This window comes from Ammodytes marinus, assembly GCF_949987685.1.
Source record: "Ammodytes marinus genome assembly, chromosome: 14".
In the NCBI taxonomy this organism is placed as follows: domain Eukaryota; kingdom Metazoa; phylum Chordata; class Actinopteri; order Uranoscopiformes; family Ammodytidae; genus Ammodytes; species Ammodytes marinus.
The window spans coordinates 23,225,084-23,240,640 of record NC_137218.1 but is presented as its reverse complement, the minus strand read 5'-3'; the positions used below and the strand labels follow the sequence as shown (position 1 = coordinate 23,240,640).

General features: G+C 40.7%; 1 protein-coding gene across 2 annotated transcripts in view; it reads right to left on the bottom strand.

Annotated features, from left to right (window-relative positions):
- The window catches only part of robo3 (roundabout, axon guidance receptor, homolog 3), a 109,804-nt gene that overhangs the window by 51,047 nt on the left and 43,200 nt on the right, over positions 1-15,557 (bottom strand). For both annotated transcript variants that reach the window (XM_080041126.1, XM_080041127.1), the window contains exons 3-6: positions 9,970-10,127; positions 8,719-8,839; positions 6,359-6,497; positions 3,967-4,094 (exon numbers count right to left, since the gene is read on the bottom strand). In XM_080041126.1, coding sequence (XP_079897252.1) covers positions 3,967-4,094; positions 6,359-6,497; positions 8,719-8,839; positions 9,970-10,127 — 546 coding nt within the window. The remainder of the gene's footprint in view (positions 1-3,966; positions 4,095-6,358; positions 6,498-8,718; positions 8,840-9,969; positions 10,128-15,557) is intronic.

The window sequence follows — 15,557 nt, the reverse complement described above, 5'->3', positions numbered from 1 at the left end:
ACTGTACCAAAAAAAGTGACTTTGACAACAAGCGTTCTCCAGAATCGCTAACTCCCGAGTCTCGATCTTTAATTAAGTAATCCCCAATTGGGTTTACGAAGCAAATAAAGTGTCAGTGTCTGTTTAGTTTTTCGCTTTCTCGACACTAGGAAATAAACTGGCAGAAACTGAAGAAAATCAGCAACTAAGGCATATGCTCTGTGTTGTATCTCATCAGTGATTTAACATTGGAGGCCTTGTAACGGTCCCTGCAGTGAGACCGTTGGAATGCGTGTGTTTAATTTGCCCGTCCAGCCCTCTTGCAGGATGTGCTGATCCTTATCCATAGCTGGGCTTGATTTGTTAGTGTATAGTGCAAGTGATGGAAGGATTTACTTTGACCAATGTATCAAGACGGAATTGTATGCCAAGGTAATGTGAGATATGTTATGAAAAGTAATCTAGCATGCATGGAGAACAATGAGGAATGTGTGACTCAGAGGAAAAAGGAAAAAAATTCAAATTCTACTCTTGGCCCCATTGACATATACTGAGTTAAAAGTATGTCTGCAGTGTTCAACCCATGAATTGCCCCATCAATGTCAGTGATTAGGAACGCCACATCCATCCCTTGTCTTAGCCCATTTCATTGGGTATACAAAAAAAGTCATTTTGTTAAATGCCAAGACTTAAAGGTCACATAATATGCTCATTTTCTTTTGCATTATATCTTTCATTTTGGTTTCATCTCATACTTTGGGAGTCTCTAGACACACCAGGGACCCATATTAACGTTGAAGAACAGGGGAAAGTGCATTTAGCATAATAGCTGACCTTTAAAACTGCAATTGTATACTGATAGCAGTGGAGGACTAAATATGAATACTAAGTCAAACAGTATAAGAAATCATCTGTTTAGCTGATTCTGTGCTTGTTATCAACAAAAATATGTAAGACTTGATACCAGAGTGCAACATGTTAAAATAAATGTATTTTATGTGGTGTGGACCAACGTGAGGTCGGACGCTTCCACACCTTTTGCCCATACATTTGCCTACACCTCTGCTACAGATGACTGTTAGTGATAATGGACTCTAATGGAAGTCCTCTGCCACTGTGTGTTATAGCTCAAAAGGGTAATTTCATCCCTGTCTCTCTATTGTTGCCTGCCTACGCATATGTGAAGTGATTTGCAAAGGTGAAAGAGATGAAACGTTATAATGACCATAATAACCTTGAAAGCATCTGGCCCTTTCAGAAACGCAAATGTGCAGGGGTACAAAAAGACACACAGCACCGCAGTTACAGCTCCCTTTGTGTTGCGTTCCCTGAAAACTACCATTTACACCCATACAGTAATACTTGTCTTGTAATGTCTTTTGCTCTGGTGGTGACATTGGAAAGCGGACCGCCTGACAGACCATTCCTCACCTGACACCTGTGAGAAATTGCAACTCCTCCTCCTTTTTCCCTCAATGACATGTTGTGTTTTACACTTCAGGAATGCCAATGGAGAAAAGCTCACACACTGTAGCACATAGCAGTGATGAAAAGAAACAATATTGCCACTTCCATTGTAAAATGTCAATTTTTTCAACCACATACAAAAGACGCACAAATACACCTGGAAATTGATATCATACCAATGATATTGTGCATTTCTAAGTTTTGTGTTTGCTGAGGGGGTCTTTGTTTAAGAGGAAACACTGTAAAATGACTGTTTTGTATTTTAAAAGTGACACAACAGATGAGCATGTGAGAATAAACAGAGAATGATTGCAGCCCTATGATGTTGTTTTATTTAGTTTCATTGTATGGGCAATATGTAAGGCTTTTACCCACTGTAGTTCCCTTTCACTAAATGTTTGATGGATCCAAATGGATTGTGTACTAAATTAAAGATCCCTTGTATTAATAGGAGCTTTTTCGGTAATGGAAACTTCCCAACTACATACTGTGCTAAAAGCATGACCGGAGAGCGCTATCTGAAAATCAAAAGCCGTACTGCCAGCGTTTACAAGGGCACTTACAAACTAACTGACTATCCTTTGTTCCTAATTGGTAACGGAGTAACAGTGGTAGTGGGGGATTATGCCTCCAACATGGCAACCCTTAAAAGACACTCTAACTCTCATACATGTTAAGTTTCTTTATTTCTCTATCTCTCACACACTCACACACACACATTCACACAAACCCACACACACACACACACACACACACACACACATGCAAAGGTGAGATGAAATGGAATACTTACTGGATGGACCGACTGCGATGGAGTTATGCAAGAAAGGGGTGAAAAAGAAAAAGAGGAAAAGAAACGATGAATGAAACTTGAGAGGGTGAGCTCATGGTTATATAGGTGAGACCGGATGGAACATTTAAACAGGACACAATGAAACTGTGGAGCACAGCATCCACTCCAGGTCCATTCAAAACTATCAATCACATTAACTGACTGAATGAGAATGGACTGAAGTGAAATTGGCTGCTATATATAAATGAATTGGCCCCAAACGGAAGGATGAGAGCGGGTCGGTAGCAGGAGGAATGAACTAACTGAATGTACTGTATATATAGGGGAGAGCGCGGTAGCATTAGCCACTTTTTACATTTGATGATTTTACGGAAAAATTTAAAGTGTATGTCTTGTATTAACAATATATGGTATTTATATAGTGTGGCTTACCCCGGTCTCCCCTACAGGTTATACATTATAAATAGGTGGTTGTGTTCTGGCTGTGTGTGTGTGTGTGTGTGTGTGTGTGTGTGTGTGTGTGTGTGTGTGTGTGTGTGTGTGTGTGTGTGTGTGTGTGTGTGTGCGTACGCATGTGCGTTTCCTATTATCGCTAATACTGCAGCTGCATGCACCAACCCACAATCAATCTCCATTTGCCAAACAGCTGCTGTGGGGAGTGACTCCTTCATTCTGCTGCTGCAAAATGTTGTTAGCAAAGTGCAGTCATGCATGTGCATGAGTGTGTGTATATAGTGATTTTACCCCCTCCTGCACCAACACACACACACACACACACACACACACCCACCCGCTGTCTGTTTATTATTGCGCACACGTGAGTAGCTATAGTACGTGAGCATACGTGTTGACAGATGGCAGAAGTCTACAGTAGGTACAGACTTGAGCCCCCCCCCCCCTCCCCGCGCTCACAGAATCAAGTGTTACAGAGTAAAAAAAACTCTCTAAATATTCCCTTTTATCATCACAAATGACAGATTTCTCTTCTTTCCGAGTGCTTCTCTTCAAGGGGACTGGGCTTGTGTTTTTTTTCCTAATGCAATTTCACTGCTTTTTGATCTCGGCTCTCTCTCAAGAGGGATGACGAGACCAGGTTTGAAAAGAACTTAAAAATCCATTTTTCCTCTCATAGTTTCAGCTGCTGTAACTATAACAGTAGCATAATATGGGGGGGGGGTGGTGTAGCCAGCCACAATGTCTGTCCGGCTGTCTCTTCCCTGGTTCTTTTGACTTCTTATGGGAAACATTTTGGGACATGGATGATAGCATTCGACATGTTATTCATGGACCGTCTTGAAGGCAAACCTTCCACGAAAAGCTAACAAAATGAATGAATCAAAACAGAGACAGTGACATGAGAGCATGCTGGTATGTGATGCATCATAGCAAAACTGTCCATCTGTACAAATGATTTACTCATGTAATCGGTGCTACTATACAGTTTTGGAGCAGTGCAGAACTGCTTCCAGTTAAGTTGCACTGGTTAAACAATATGTAATGACGTAAAGCATAATGAGGCGTTTTTGATTGGGGGCAGATTATTGCTATTATACTACCTTTACCAACATATTGAGAATAACTGGAAAAGGCTTTGCCATTTTTTTTCTAAGAAGAATAGTTTTGTGATTGCGCTATTTGAATTCTCAACACACACATTTTGTGTGCGTGTGTGTGTGTGTGTCTGTCTGTGTCTGTGACTGTGTGTGTGTGTGTGGCTCATGTCTTACCGTGGACCTGCAGTGTTCCAGATGCCTCGGCTTTGCCCACACTGTTCTCAGACACGCAGGTGTACGTGCCCTCATCCTCACCTCGCACCTGGGTCAGACGCAGGCTGTTGTCACTGCGGATCTCAAATCTGGAAAGGACAAGCACACACACACACACACACACACACACACACAACACCTATTTAAAAAAAAATACATGACCTTTACTGCAATTTGCAAAGATATCTGATCCATTTAACCATTAATAGAAGCAACTGAGCAACACATACAGTAATGTAGAGCTATCAGGCTAAGAAGAAGGCTTTTTTCTTCGTATCTTAATGATTTATTGTTGTTTAGTATATAAGATTATTGCGAGAATACAGATTTTAGAAAGAATTGAAGTTTTTTGAACAAGCAGCTAATGTGTTTACTGCACAGACCGGAGTGAGTTGTCCTGCAAAGCTTTAGGCAACGGACAAAACACTAAAATCCATGGGAGTCTTTTTCTGTGTAGATGTGAATCCTGCTGACAACAAGGGAACATTTTCCTCCGATTTCCCCTGAGGGATCATTAATGTTTCACAACCACAAAGTGTGTGAGAGGAGGAGAAAAGAGAGTGGGAGAGTAATGACTCTCACAGTAACACAGTCTCATGGTTACACTGCAGTAGAACCATGACTGGTATCACCAATATCCCTGGCATTGTCATTACTGTTACAGGCAGCAGAGGATGCACATAAACAGTCTTAAAGGTGCAGTCAGTGATTCTGGAAAATGCTTGTCGTCAAAATCTGGTATTAATACACAGCCTAGCTTGCAACATAATACACAGACTAGATTCTGTTGCATGTTGCTTACATACCCCGTTTGCAGAGCCTATGCTGTGTATTATCACCCGATTCTTTATCATCACACAGATAGGTAGCAGATCGCGAGGAGATATTCACTGATTTTGACAAAAAAGTGATTTAGATAACAAAAGCGTTCTCCAGAATTGCTGACAAATGTATTGCCTATCATTTGAAGGAATATGTCTTGTTCAAGCTACTAACTGTTGAGCCATATGAGGGCATGTTGATTCTTGCCGTTAATTTGTATACTTACATGTTACATGTTTATTGTAAAAAAACAGCTCTCGGCTTACTTGTTGAACATTTTAAAAAGCAGTCATTATGGCTTCATGCGAGCAGCTGGGTTGAAAAAAAATAAAACAGTGGGAATGCGGCCCACTCACATAACATCTACCTCTCAATCAACCACACAATCCTTCCTAATTAGGGAAAGGATGCATGAAGAGAGCGTTTCTCTAAAATACCTGTGACATACTGTTAATACAATTCAGCAGCAGTATTGATAAAGCCTAAAGAGAAAAACAGTAGTGCATAGCTCCAAAAACCCTTGAGAAAATGTCCACTTCTGTTACAAAATGAATTCATTTTCTTTATACAACGTGACTTTTATGTTCTCTTTATTATTCATGTATACATCCATAGTGTTCAATTGTTCTCTCTCTTGTATTCATCTATTTTCTTATTTCTTTTCACTTGTAAATGATTTATATAAGCACTTGGACTTCCCTCTGTGTATGAAATGTGCCATATAAATAAATGTGCCTTGCCTACCGTTAATGGTGCATAATGTAATAAGTAAATAAACAGCACATATTGTTGGTAGCTATAATGATAGAATGATGGCTGGTGGTACTGCATTGTGCATTTCAAATAGACAGGACATACAGTAGAGGTGTTATTGTATTAAAGTGAGACAGTATTTTCTGTATGCATTGTGACTTAGAGGCTCATTTTATTATCCGTGTACGTCAATGGTTTTCAATTGGTTCTCCTCTTCTTTTATTCACATTTATTTGATTTGATCTATTTGATTTATGTTAAGCATTTGGACTTGCCTGTGTGTATGAAATGTGCCATATTGTGGTGAATTGAATAGTCTAATATCAAGAGTTTGCTGACCGTGTATGTCTAAAGGTTGGGGTCACTGGGGGAGAATGAGAGCACCCCCTAGAAGGACTAGTATCTGTCTATTTGTAGATATAATACACTTGATACCCCCCCCCACACATGAGAATATAAGACACTGTTCTGTAACTAATCGAGAGGTGCCACGCGGCTCTCAGCCCGCTGCTTCTATGCTCCATGAAATCCTCTGTATGTATTGTCTGATGGATGCTCCTGAAATAAACCTTCCTGAAACACAATGATGATTGTCCAGTCTCGCCCTTGTCTTGGTCGCCATGGGGAAACAATCGGCTACTACAATATCAATAAACTTACTTTGTAATACTGTGAGTAAATAAACTGCACATATTGTTGGTATAATAATAGTGGTACTGTATTGTGTATGGTGCATTTGAAACAGACAGGACTTAGGTGTTGTATTATTTGGTCTTACCGGCCGCGGGGTAGTTCTCCCTCCTCTCTCTTCCAGCGGACAGTGGGTGTGGGGTCTCCATGCACCTCACAGTAGAAGTCCACCGTATCTTCTGCCAACACCACCTGGTTCACCGGCTGCTTGGTGAACACTGGCCTCTCTGTGAATTAACACAGAGAAAATAATGTAGAGACCATGTGTAAAATGCTTACGGTGCTGCTTTCCAAGTAAATGCAGTTTGACTTTTTCACATGTGTCAGCAGTACATTGCATTAGCCTTTCATGTCATTGGAAAGTGGACTATTGTTGGTTTATGGTCCTTGTCTTTTGAACAGCCTCCCAGAGGAACTGATATTTTCAAAGCTAAACTTAAGACCTACCTTTTAAGTTTGGCTTTAATTTAATTTTACTGTATTTATCCAATGTAATCAATATTTAATTTGATTTTCTTAAGTTTTCGATAACATTTGATTTCATAGTGTATAATATATCTTTTTCAAGAATTTATTTATTTATGTTTATTTCTTTATTCTTTACTTCTATGTTCATCCAGGCTTTTAATTTAATGTAATTGTTCTCCTTAAAAATTCTCCTTACTCATAGTTTCTTCATTTATTTTGTATTGTATCTATGGCTATCATGGCTCGTCTTTTATGATGTAAAGCACTTTGAGCTCCGTTTTCTGTTTATGAAGAAGTGCTCTGTAAATAAAGTTGGATTTGATTTGAATACATTAGGGCACAACTATGAATCTAAAGTGCTGTCTTTAGTGTTTGTATAGCATCTTGTCAGAAGCAGTTTGTGAATCTTAGAAAAATTTAAAAAGACCAAAGGAAAGCCGGAGAGAAATGGATCAGAGAGAGAGGAGAGCAGGAGGGCTGGGAGGGTTAAGCACGGCGTGGAAAACTGTGTGGGGAGAAAGCTGGTGTCCACTGCATTGCACCATAACTCACTTTGAGTGGGAATAGTTGATCCCAGCCTCAACTCAACCTGACAGAATTCTTATCAAACCTTTACCAGTATGATACATGTATAGTATAACACCTCAACACAAGACAGGAATTGATGATGAGCACATTTATTATTAGAATTTGTATCAATAGTTTGCTTATACAAATGTCAAATTGGAACATACTACCACTGCATCAGATTAGTTTAAAAAAAATGAATCTAAATATAGTGAATAGTCGAAAATAAATCATTTTAAACTGCATATGATAGTGGGTATGAGAAGATGGATTTAAATGTGTGGTGTTAACCTAAGTAAGGACACTAATGTACACTGGTACAATGTCTTGGTTTTGTATTATGTTTTGTGTGGACCCCAGCAATAAGTAATGGTGATCCTAAATACACATTTAAAAAAAATTATACACATAAATGAGCATGTTGCAGCAGTAGAGACAGCAAACGGTGATGAATTGGAAAACATCTGGTCAAGACCGATAATATTATTAAAAGCAATATCCTGATCCATAATAGGTTTTTAAGTGTGAGAAATACATTTTCTACAACCACAAATCTATAATTTTTTCGCACAACATTGTTGCAAGCAGCAGCATATGGGAGGTGATAGTGGTGTTAGAGGGGGGATGGGGATGGGGGGAGTTTGGTTGGAAGTGAAGAGAGAGAAAATATCAATTTTCTATCCGTTTCCTAGGATCAATACTACACTTTGAGAACGCTTGTGCTGCTGCTGCTGCTGCTCAGAGCAAAGCGTGGAAGCGGAGAGGTCAAGAGAGCAAAAAGCAAAGGGCAGATTGAAGAGAAAACATTCATCTTATTCAGCTGGGGAACGAGAGAGCAGACCAAGAAATATATATATATAGGAAGAGAAAGGGAAATAAAACAGTCGAAGATACTTGTGTGCAAGCAATAATAGCGTTTTTTTTTTTTTTTATGAAGCACTGGTCTCTTTTGCGATGTTTGTCAATTTTGCTTCCAGAACATTTCTTTTCTTTCATACTAGGAGAAACGTAGGGTCCAAAATGTTCATTTAGATGTGTGTTTGACTAAAACCAGTCTGTTTGTGTCTGTATATTTCTTGTATATCACCATCTTGACCCCTTTTTTTTGTTTTAAAGAGATGCAAATGTACGCATAATTAGATAGACAGATTTTCCATAATCATTTCTGAAAATTGTAATACAGAAAAATTATAGTCTGAATGTCAGTACTCAACTGGCAAAGTTCATAATGACATTGTGAGCTTACAATTACACATTTCTAACAAGATTAAAGGTTTATTTATTTATTATTATTTTTTTTTTATAGTGCCATAGATTAACCAATAACTCCTATATAGATGGTTTTACAGTGGAATTTAAATTCCTGATTTGCAGTTCACAGTTATATTTTTGGATGATAAAGATTTGACTTACCAAACACCACCAGTTCAGCAGGGTCGCTGTCTTTCTCTCCCACCATGTTGGTTCCGACACACACGTACATTCCGGCATCACTTTTCCTAGTGTTTGAAATCATCAACTTGCCTCCTCGGATCTGAAAATAAAGGGGTATGGGGGAAGGGGGATGGGGGATGGGGGATGGGGGCAGCATATTGAGGCGTGTCATGAGTAAAGGTGCTCTGTCATGTCCAGTGCGTGTCATATCAAATGGTTTTCTCTAATGTTAGTCCTGACACTGTTTGACAATGGCTCTAGGCTCCAGGCTCAATTGCCATGAGGATATCTTCACACTGCTCTGTCTGTGTGACACATAGCTGCATTGATTGATGCTGTCACCCGCAAACGCACACACACGCGCACACGCACACACACACACACACACACACACACACACACACACAGACACATTCAGGCTCCCAAAAGGCTGGTTTTACAAATAGCCTGGCGTTTTTATTGCATTTTAAAGTTTGCAGGGACACGAGAGAAGGTGGTGTCCTGATGAATAAACCTTGACGGATTCAATGGAGCAACAATCTGTGCAGCTCGATGGCAATGTTGCTTTTCAATTATCAACTTGTGGAGCTGGATTGATTGTTTGAATCAGAGGCTCCTCGTCGATAATGAAACCTCCAATGTCAATGCATTGGAATTAGCAATCGATATTGGTCAGCTGATGAGGGAAAAGAAACTCACGAAAAATCACTTGAAGAATAAGCAAATTAGATTGTGACTAGGGCTGTGTTTAAAAGCGGCCTACTAACGTCCTTCCTACATACTCAACATGTATATACTATATACTGGCTACTTGACGATCAATTGTGTATGCGAGGTTCATCGAATCCGTTTACACTGAATTATACAGAAGCAATAAAGAATTTCAAAAAAAAAATCTGTGTCGTTTCAAAAGACTTGGGGCGGTTGAGAAGGAAAAAGTAACCTATCAATCTATACACAACATCATCCTGGCATTTCTCATCTACACAAACTCGCATACACAACCACAACATACTCAAATTGACGTCAAAATTAGTATGAGTAGGACGTTAGCAGTGCTTTTCGAACACAGCCAAAGAAGTCAAACAATGTCTCTTAAAATAAGGGAGGAATACAATAAGCATTTTGTGTTGTCACCAATTCAAAATGACTTTGATTGCATTACATGTACGTAGCCTAACCTAGCTGTGGGCTAAGCGAGGTTCCATCTTAAATAATTAAAAGCCTTACCGTGATCCTCTCATCGCGGTCATTGACCTTGATGTTGTTCCTCTTCCAGGAGATGGTTGGCTCTGGGTGGCCCCTGGGCGGGATACACTCCATGACAGCCGGCTCGCCCGCTGCTACCACCACATCACTGGGAGTCTGACGGAAGTCATCTCGAAGAACTGGATAAGGGAGAAGAACGGTGCTGATTAGATTATGAATTAACCTTTTTTTTGGGCATTTTCAAGCTTTATTAGATAGTAGAGAGTTGAAATGGGGAGACAGAGAGAGAGAGGTGGGGGGGGGGGGGGGGGTGACATGTAGTAGGCTATAGGTCCACGGGTCGGATTTGAACCCACGACCACTGCAATGAAGGCTGGAGCCAATGTGGTACACGCTCTATTCACTACGCTACAGGAGCGCCCATGAGTTTCAAAGAACCTTTTGATTAGTCATTCTATCTTTCATCTAGCTACTTCTAAGCTAACGTTCTGCTAATATGTACCACTGTTGAAGATTCTTTCCTCCAGCTTGTTACGCATACATGCAGTCCTGTTGACTTTCTACTCACATTTGGCTTTTGGAATAGTAACTAAATGAATGCCAAACAATGAAATAGTAAGGTTAATTCTTACTTTTAGACTGAGCTGCATAACAGCAAGCATGACGAGGACATTGTTACAAATAACATAGTGTGCTAAATTATATGTCCCGCAGGTCTTCATCGACTCTGTGTCATGTGTTTGCGAAATCTCGGCACATCAATAATGAAGGCTCTCGTAGCTAAAGCACACACACAGCGGATAAATTATTCAATGTGTCACACACACACACACACACACACACACACACAATCACTAGCACGCAAACACACACACACACACACACACACACACACACACACACACACACACACACACTCCCTTGGCATGAATAAATACACTTGGATAAGTGGTCAAGAAAATATGTCACTTTTCAAAACTGGTACATCAGATTCAGAATCAACAACATCCAACTGCAAGGGAGTCTCTTAACAGCATACTAAATCCAGACCAGCATACTTGTTTTTTTTTTCTTTTGCTTTCCTGGAGTCTATTCATAAAACATTAGAGATGTGTCTTGCAGTCAGCCTAGCTTCCTTTTTACTTCTTCCGTAGTCAACAACATCTTGTGCCAATGGGGCTTTTTGTCTTTTTCTTGTTTTGGTCCCGGGAGCTCAGTGACTTCTCATATTGCAGCTGTGGAGGGATGGTTTTTGTGTTTTGTATGTCTAGGATGACGCACTGACAAACACAATTCTTCTAAGGTAGGTAGAGAGGTCAAAGCCATACTAAAGGCCTGCAGGCTAGAAAGTCTGGCTTTCGGCCACTCCAGGGAATTTCAAAGGGAGGATTAAACAATGAGATGGGTATTGCCTTCCCTATCTGGAACCTGGTTTGGCCACCTAACAGATATGATAAGGACATCCTATCCTAACCAAAATTCATTTTCAACGTTGCAATCTTCTCCACAGCAACTCCTTCAAAGTAGCACTTTAGGGGGATATCAACCTTGTATTCCACGAAGATCTCTTTGAAGCTATACGTATGAGTGGATGAGAGATGTGGACATCAAGGCGTATGCGGATGATTCATTGATGTACGAGGCTGACGCATTATGCAAAGTTCATTGATGATATCAATAAGTTATATATCGATATATAAGGACATTCCGCTCGGATTCTGACACAAATTCCCGGCTTGCTGACTATGCGTGTTAAGATCTGTGAGGCTGCCATAAAGAGCAGACAAGACAATCAGCTACTTCAACTGAAAAAAGTGCAAGTCATGTCAGAAACCTAGTGTATTACCAGATTGTACATCACTACAAAAAAAGCTGTGGAGTATTTCAACTCTTTCAAAGGATATACTTCTTATGAATGCCATCAGTACCAAAGTAACAGATGTTAAGTTAACTGCAGTCATGTAGATTGTATAGTCTTGTCCTATTACATAACACGTACCTCTGAAAAGCTTGATATAATTGTCAGAATAAGAAAGAGGAATAGAATGGTATATCACCATATAGGGTTCTTCAATAGTAACTCATCTTCTGTTCTGAATAAACAAACACTATTAGCGTTAGCGTTAGCTTTTACACCTTTCAGGCTGAAGTGAAATGTGTTAACAGCAGCAACATTCACACACTTAAGACCAGAGGTGCAAATTTCCTAAAGTCACAACACGTTTGACTATGATGGATGGAGCAGCTTTCGCAACCACAGTATTCTATGTTTCCTTTGGGTATTAACAAAGGATTCTGCTAAACCACTAACATAATAAGTACAATTAACATATGTGCAACATACTTGGAAAAGCCCTCCACAAGAACAAGATGGTCATCCCTTTCCAATGCATCACTCAATTGTCACATGGCTAGATGGAGGAGATGCACTCATATTAAATTAGTTAAGGCAGGAATGGCATATTGGCCTTTCATTAACAGTATATATGTGGTGACGGGGGGTTGGGGGTGTGGGGGGGGGGGGGTGATATTAGATTGATCGTGATTCGCTACGGAAAAAAACACTCACAGCATGTTGATAGTATTGAATTTCAATTATCAGGATGATCTTGAATCTAGATAAATCATGGATATCCTCACGAGTGAGGTGGAAAAAGCTGCCTAGCTCACTAACGTACACATTACTATATTGATTTCCTGATTTATTATGAATGGCCTCAAAAAAGGGGGGGGGGCTCCATCTTTCCAAAATCCTCAACATGTCAACATGGCTGGTGGGCTTGTCTTGCCCACTGCATCAAGTACAAAAATAGTTCATGATTTAAGATTCTTTGATTTTTGTTTTTCATTAAAAAGGATGTTCACTTAAATGTAAGGTAAAGTGATTCCAGTATGAAATGTGCCTTCAGTGACGTACACATGACATTTGCGCTCAAAAATGAAACGACTATATTGGTTTACAAATGCAGTATATTCCATCAATCATTGGAACCATGGCCTAACCAAAAAATATTTACCTCAGCCTAAATCAGCCACCTGCATGTGGTATAGTTTGTCAGAAAAACATTGATTGAATGTGTATAGTGTTCTTCATGTATGCACGTATGTCTTAAAACATGGGTGTGTGGGTGTGCTTCATACTGTATGTGCATGTGTGTGTCCAGGACGTTTGTGAGAAACAGCAACAGCCCCAATGTCGCTGTAATGTCACCCAGGCCAGCAGGGGAGGGTCACTGATTAATGGCCCTCCTCTCCTAATGACAGCACCGACAGGCCAACAAAGCCCCAGGATATTACCATTATCATCACCATACATATCTATGTATCCAGCCCATCCATCCATATGAACTCGCTTACACTCCCGACATTGAACACTTTCTTTATCTGAGATGCTCGGCCTGTGTGTGTGTGTGTGTGTGTGTGTGGCATCATAATATCTCAATGTCACACTGTATGCCGCCCGAAGAGCCATTTCTCTTTGGCTGTCAAGATAACATAGCGTGGCTCTTTAGAATGAGCGTGAGAGTGGGCGTGTGCGTCGGGAGATAAATCAGCATGTTTTGTTTGTAATCAAGGTCACGGGAGACAGGCGCATCAATGTTTAAGGGGAGAAATAAGGGGCTGGCATTTTTCATTTCCTCGCTGGGCAAACCAAACCCGCTTGTGCTTGCCTTTGTGCAGATAAAATGCAGTGGCCATATTTTTATTTTTGCTTACTTAGAGGGATCAAATTGCCATTTAAGGTTTTTTAAGTCAGACCCACATTATTCTGATGGACAATTACTTAGTCGTGGTGCATTTCAGGCACCCCCCCCCCAAAAAAAAAATCCCATTGGCCCCCATCCCTCCAATCCTTGTAAATGATATGCCAAAGCACACCTCTGACCTTATCTGTACCTGCCGCTGACATTTTATCCCAATCACTATTCACAGACTATTACGGAACCCTGACTAAACTCTTCAGGAACCCGTCCCGTCACGCCAAAGTAACGAAAGGGAAATGGGACAGTTGGCTGCACCCCGGGTCTGAATTACCATACTGCTGGGGTTAAAGGGCAGACACGATGACCTGTCACACACACACACACACACACACACACACACACACACACACACACACACACACACACACACACACACACACACACACACACACACACACACACACACACACACACACACACACACACACACACACACACACACACACACACACACACACACACACACACACACACACATTTTGAGATCATAGCTCCTGGGGCCGCCCTGATCTTTCCTAGTATACACTCCCTGCCTTTCACCTCCAAAAACTCTGCTGCAGATCTGTGCGGATAGAGGGTGTCTAGAAGTTTATTAGGCACTGGCAATTACCCATGAGTCCCCTTTGGGGCCCATATTAAGTGGGTGCACTTTGACCCCCTTCTCTTTAAACCCCTTTCAACAAAAGCCAAAGTATAATCCCCACCACTGGGCCCTGAGCGCAGTGCTTTAATCAGAGCACAGACTCACAGATAAGGGCCACAAGTGCATATATTTGAAATGTAGACGGCAGGTTGAAATGGAAACCTTGAAGAAAAACTGTCTGGCGGCATTATATGCATTCTTTACAGGCTCTGATAGGTTCAATTAGAGGCCGAAAGTAGAAAAAAATATGCTACAAAAAAATGAGTGGATTAGTCTGCTGGTAGGTTTTTGTTTATAGCATTTCTATTGAGCTATCTACATGATTAAAAGTGATTGTCGTATTCCACAGTTGTGCAACAATTTTTACAAGATTATTGCATCGATTTAATAGAGTTGCTTGATTTGTCGGGTATTCAATTCATTGTGTTGCGCCCAAAAGCGATAACAGTTTCATTAAAATCAAAAGAAATGTTTAAATACTTTCTGATAAGCTATGAATTGTTTCGGTCGTTATTTCCGTCAAATCACCAGGGGATCTAATCGGTTCTTTGCCAGGCCAAGTTTGTTATTGTGTGGAAGTTCTATTTATCGGTGGCTGCCTATACCTTCTGTGATTTATCGCATGTGCAAAAAAGTATCAAGACCTTGCTGTATATCAGGGCATCATTTGAACATTTAATTGGACATAAAAAACACCTTTGGGGGCGAGCGCGGCCCCACTTTTAATTAAACGGCTTTATCGCTGTCGTTTATGTTCCAAGGACTGTGTCTGAGTGTGTGTCTGTCTGCGTGTGTGCGCTTGTGTGTGTGTGTGCGCTTGTGTGTGTGTGTGTGTGTGTGTGTGTGTGTGTGTGTGTTGTGTGTGTGTGTGTGTGTGTGTGTGTGTGTGTGTGTGTGTGTGTGTGTGTGTGTGTGTGTGTGACAGCAGCACCCCCCCACAAGAATAAATATTCAGCCGGCAGAGAGAGAATGACAGCTAGTCTGTTGGCTGGCAGAGCTAAAGGGGAGGATAGAGGGATGGAGGGATGGAAGGAGGGGGGGAATCAAGAAAAGCGTCCCCGGGTTCAAGCTCTGTTATAGTGGATTGAGCTGATTGTCTGTCCAAACCGTCAGCTTACATCTCTTCACCACGCCAAGGCAATCTGCTCTGGTGTGAACGCTGGCACGCAAAAAAAAACACACACACTAATGATTTTGCTCTA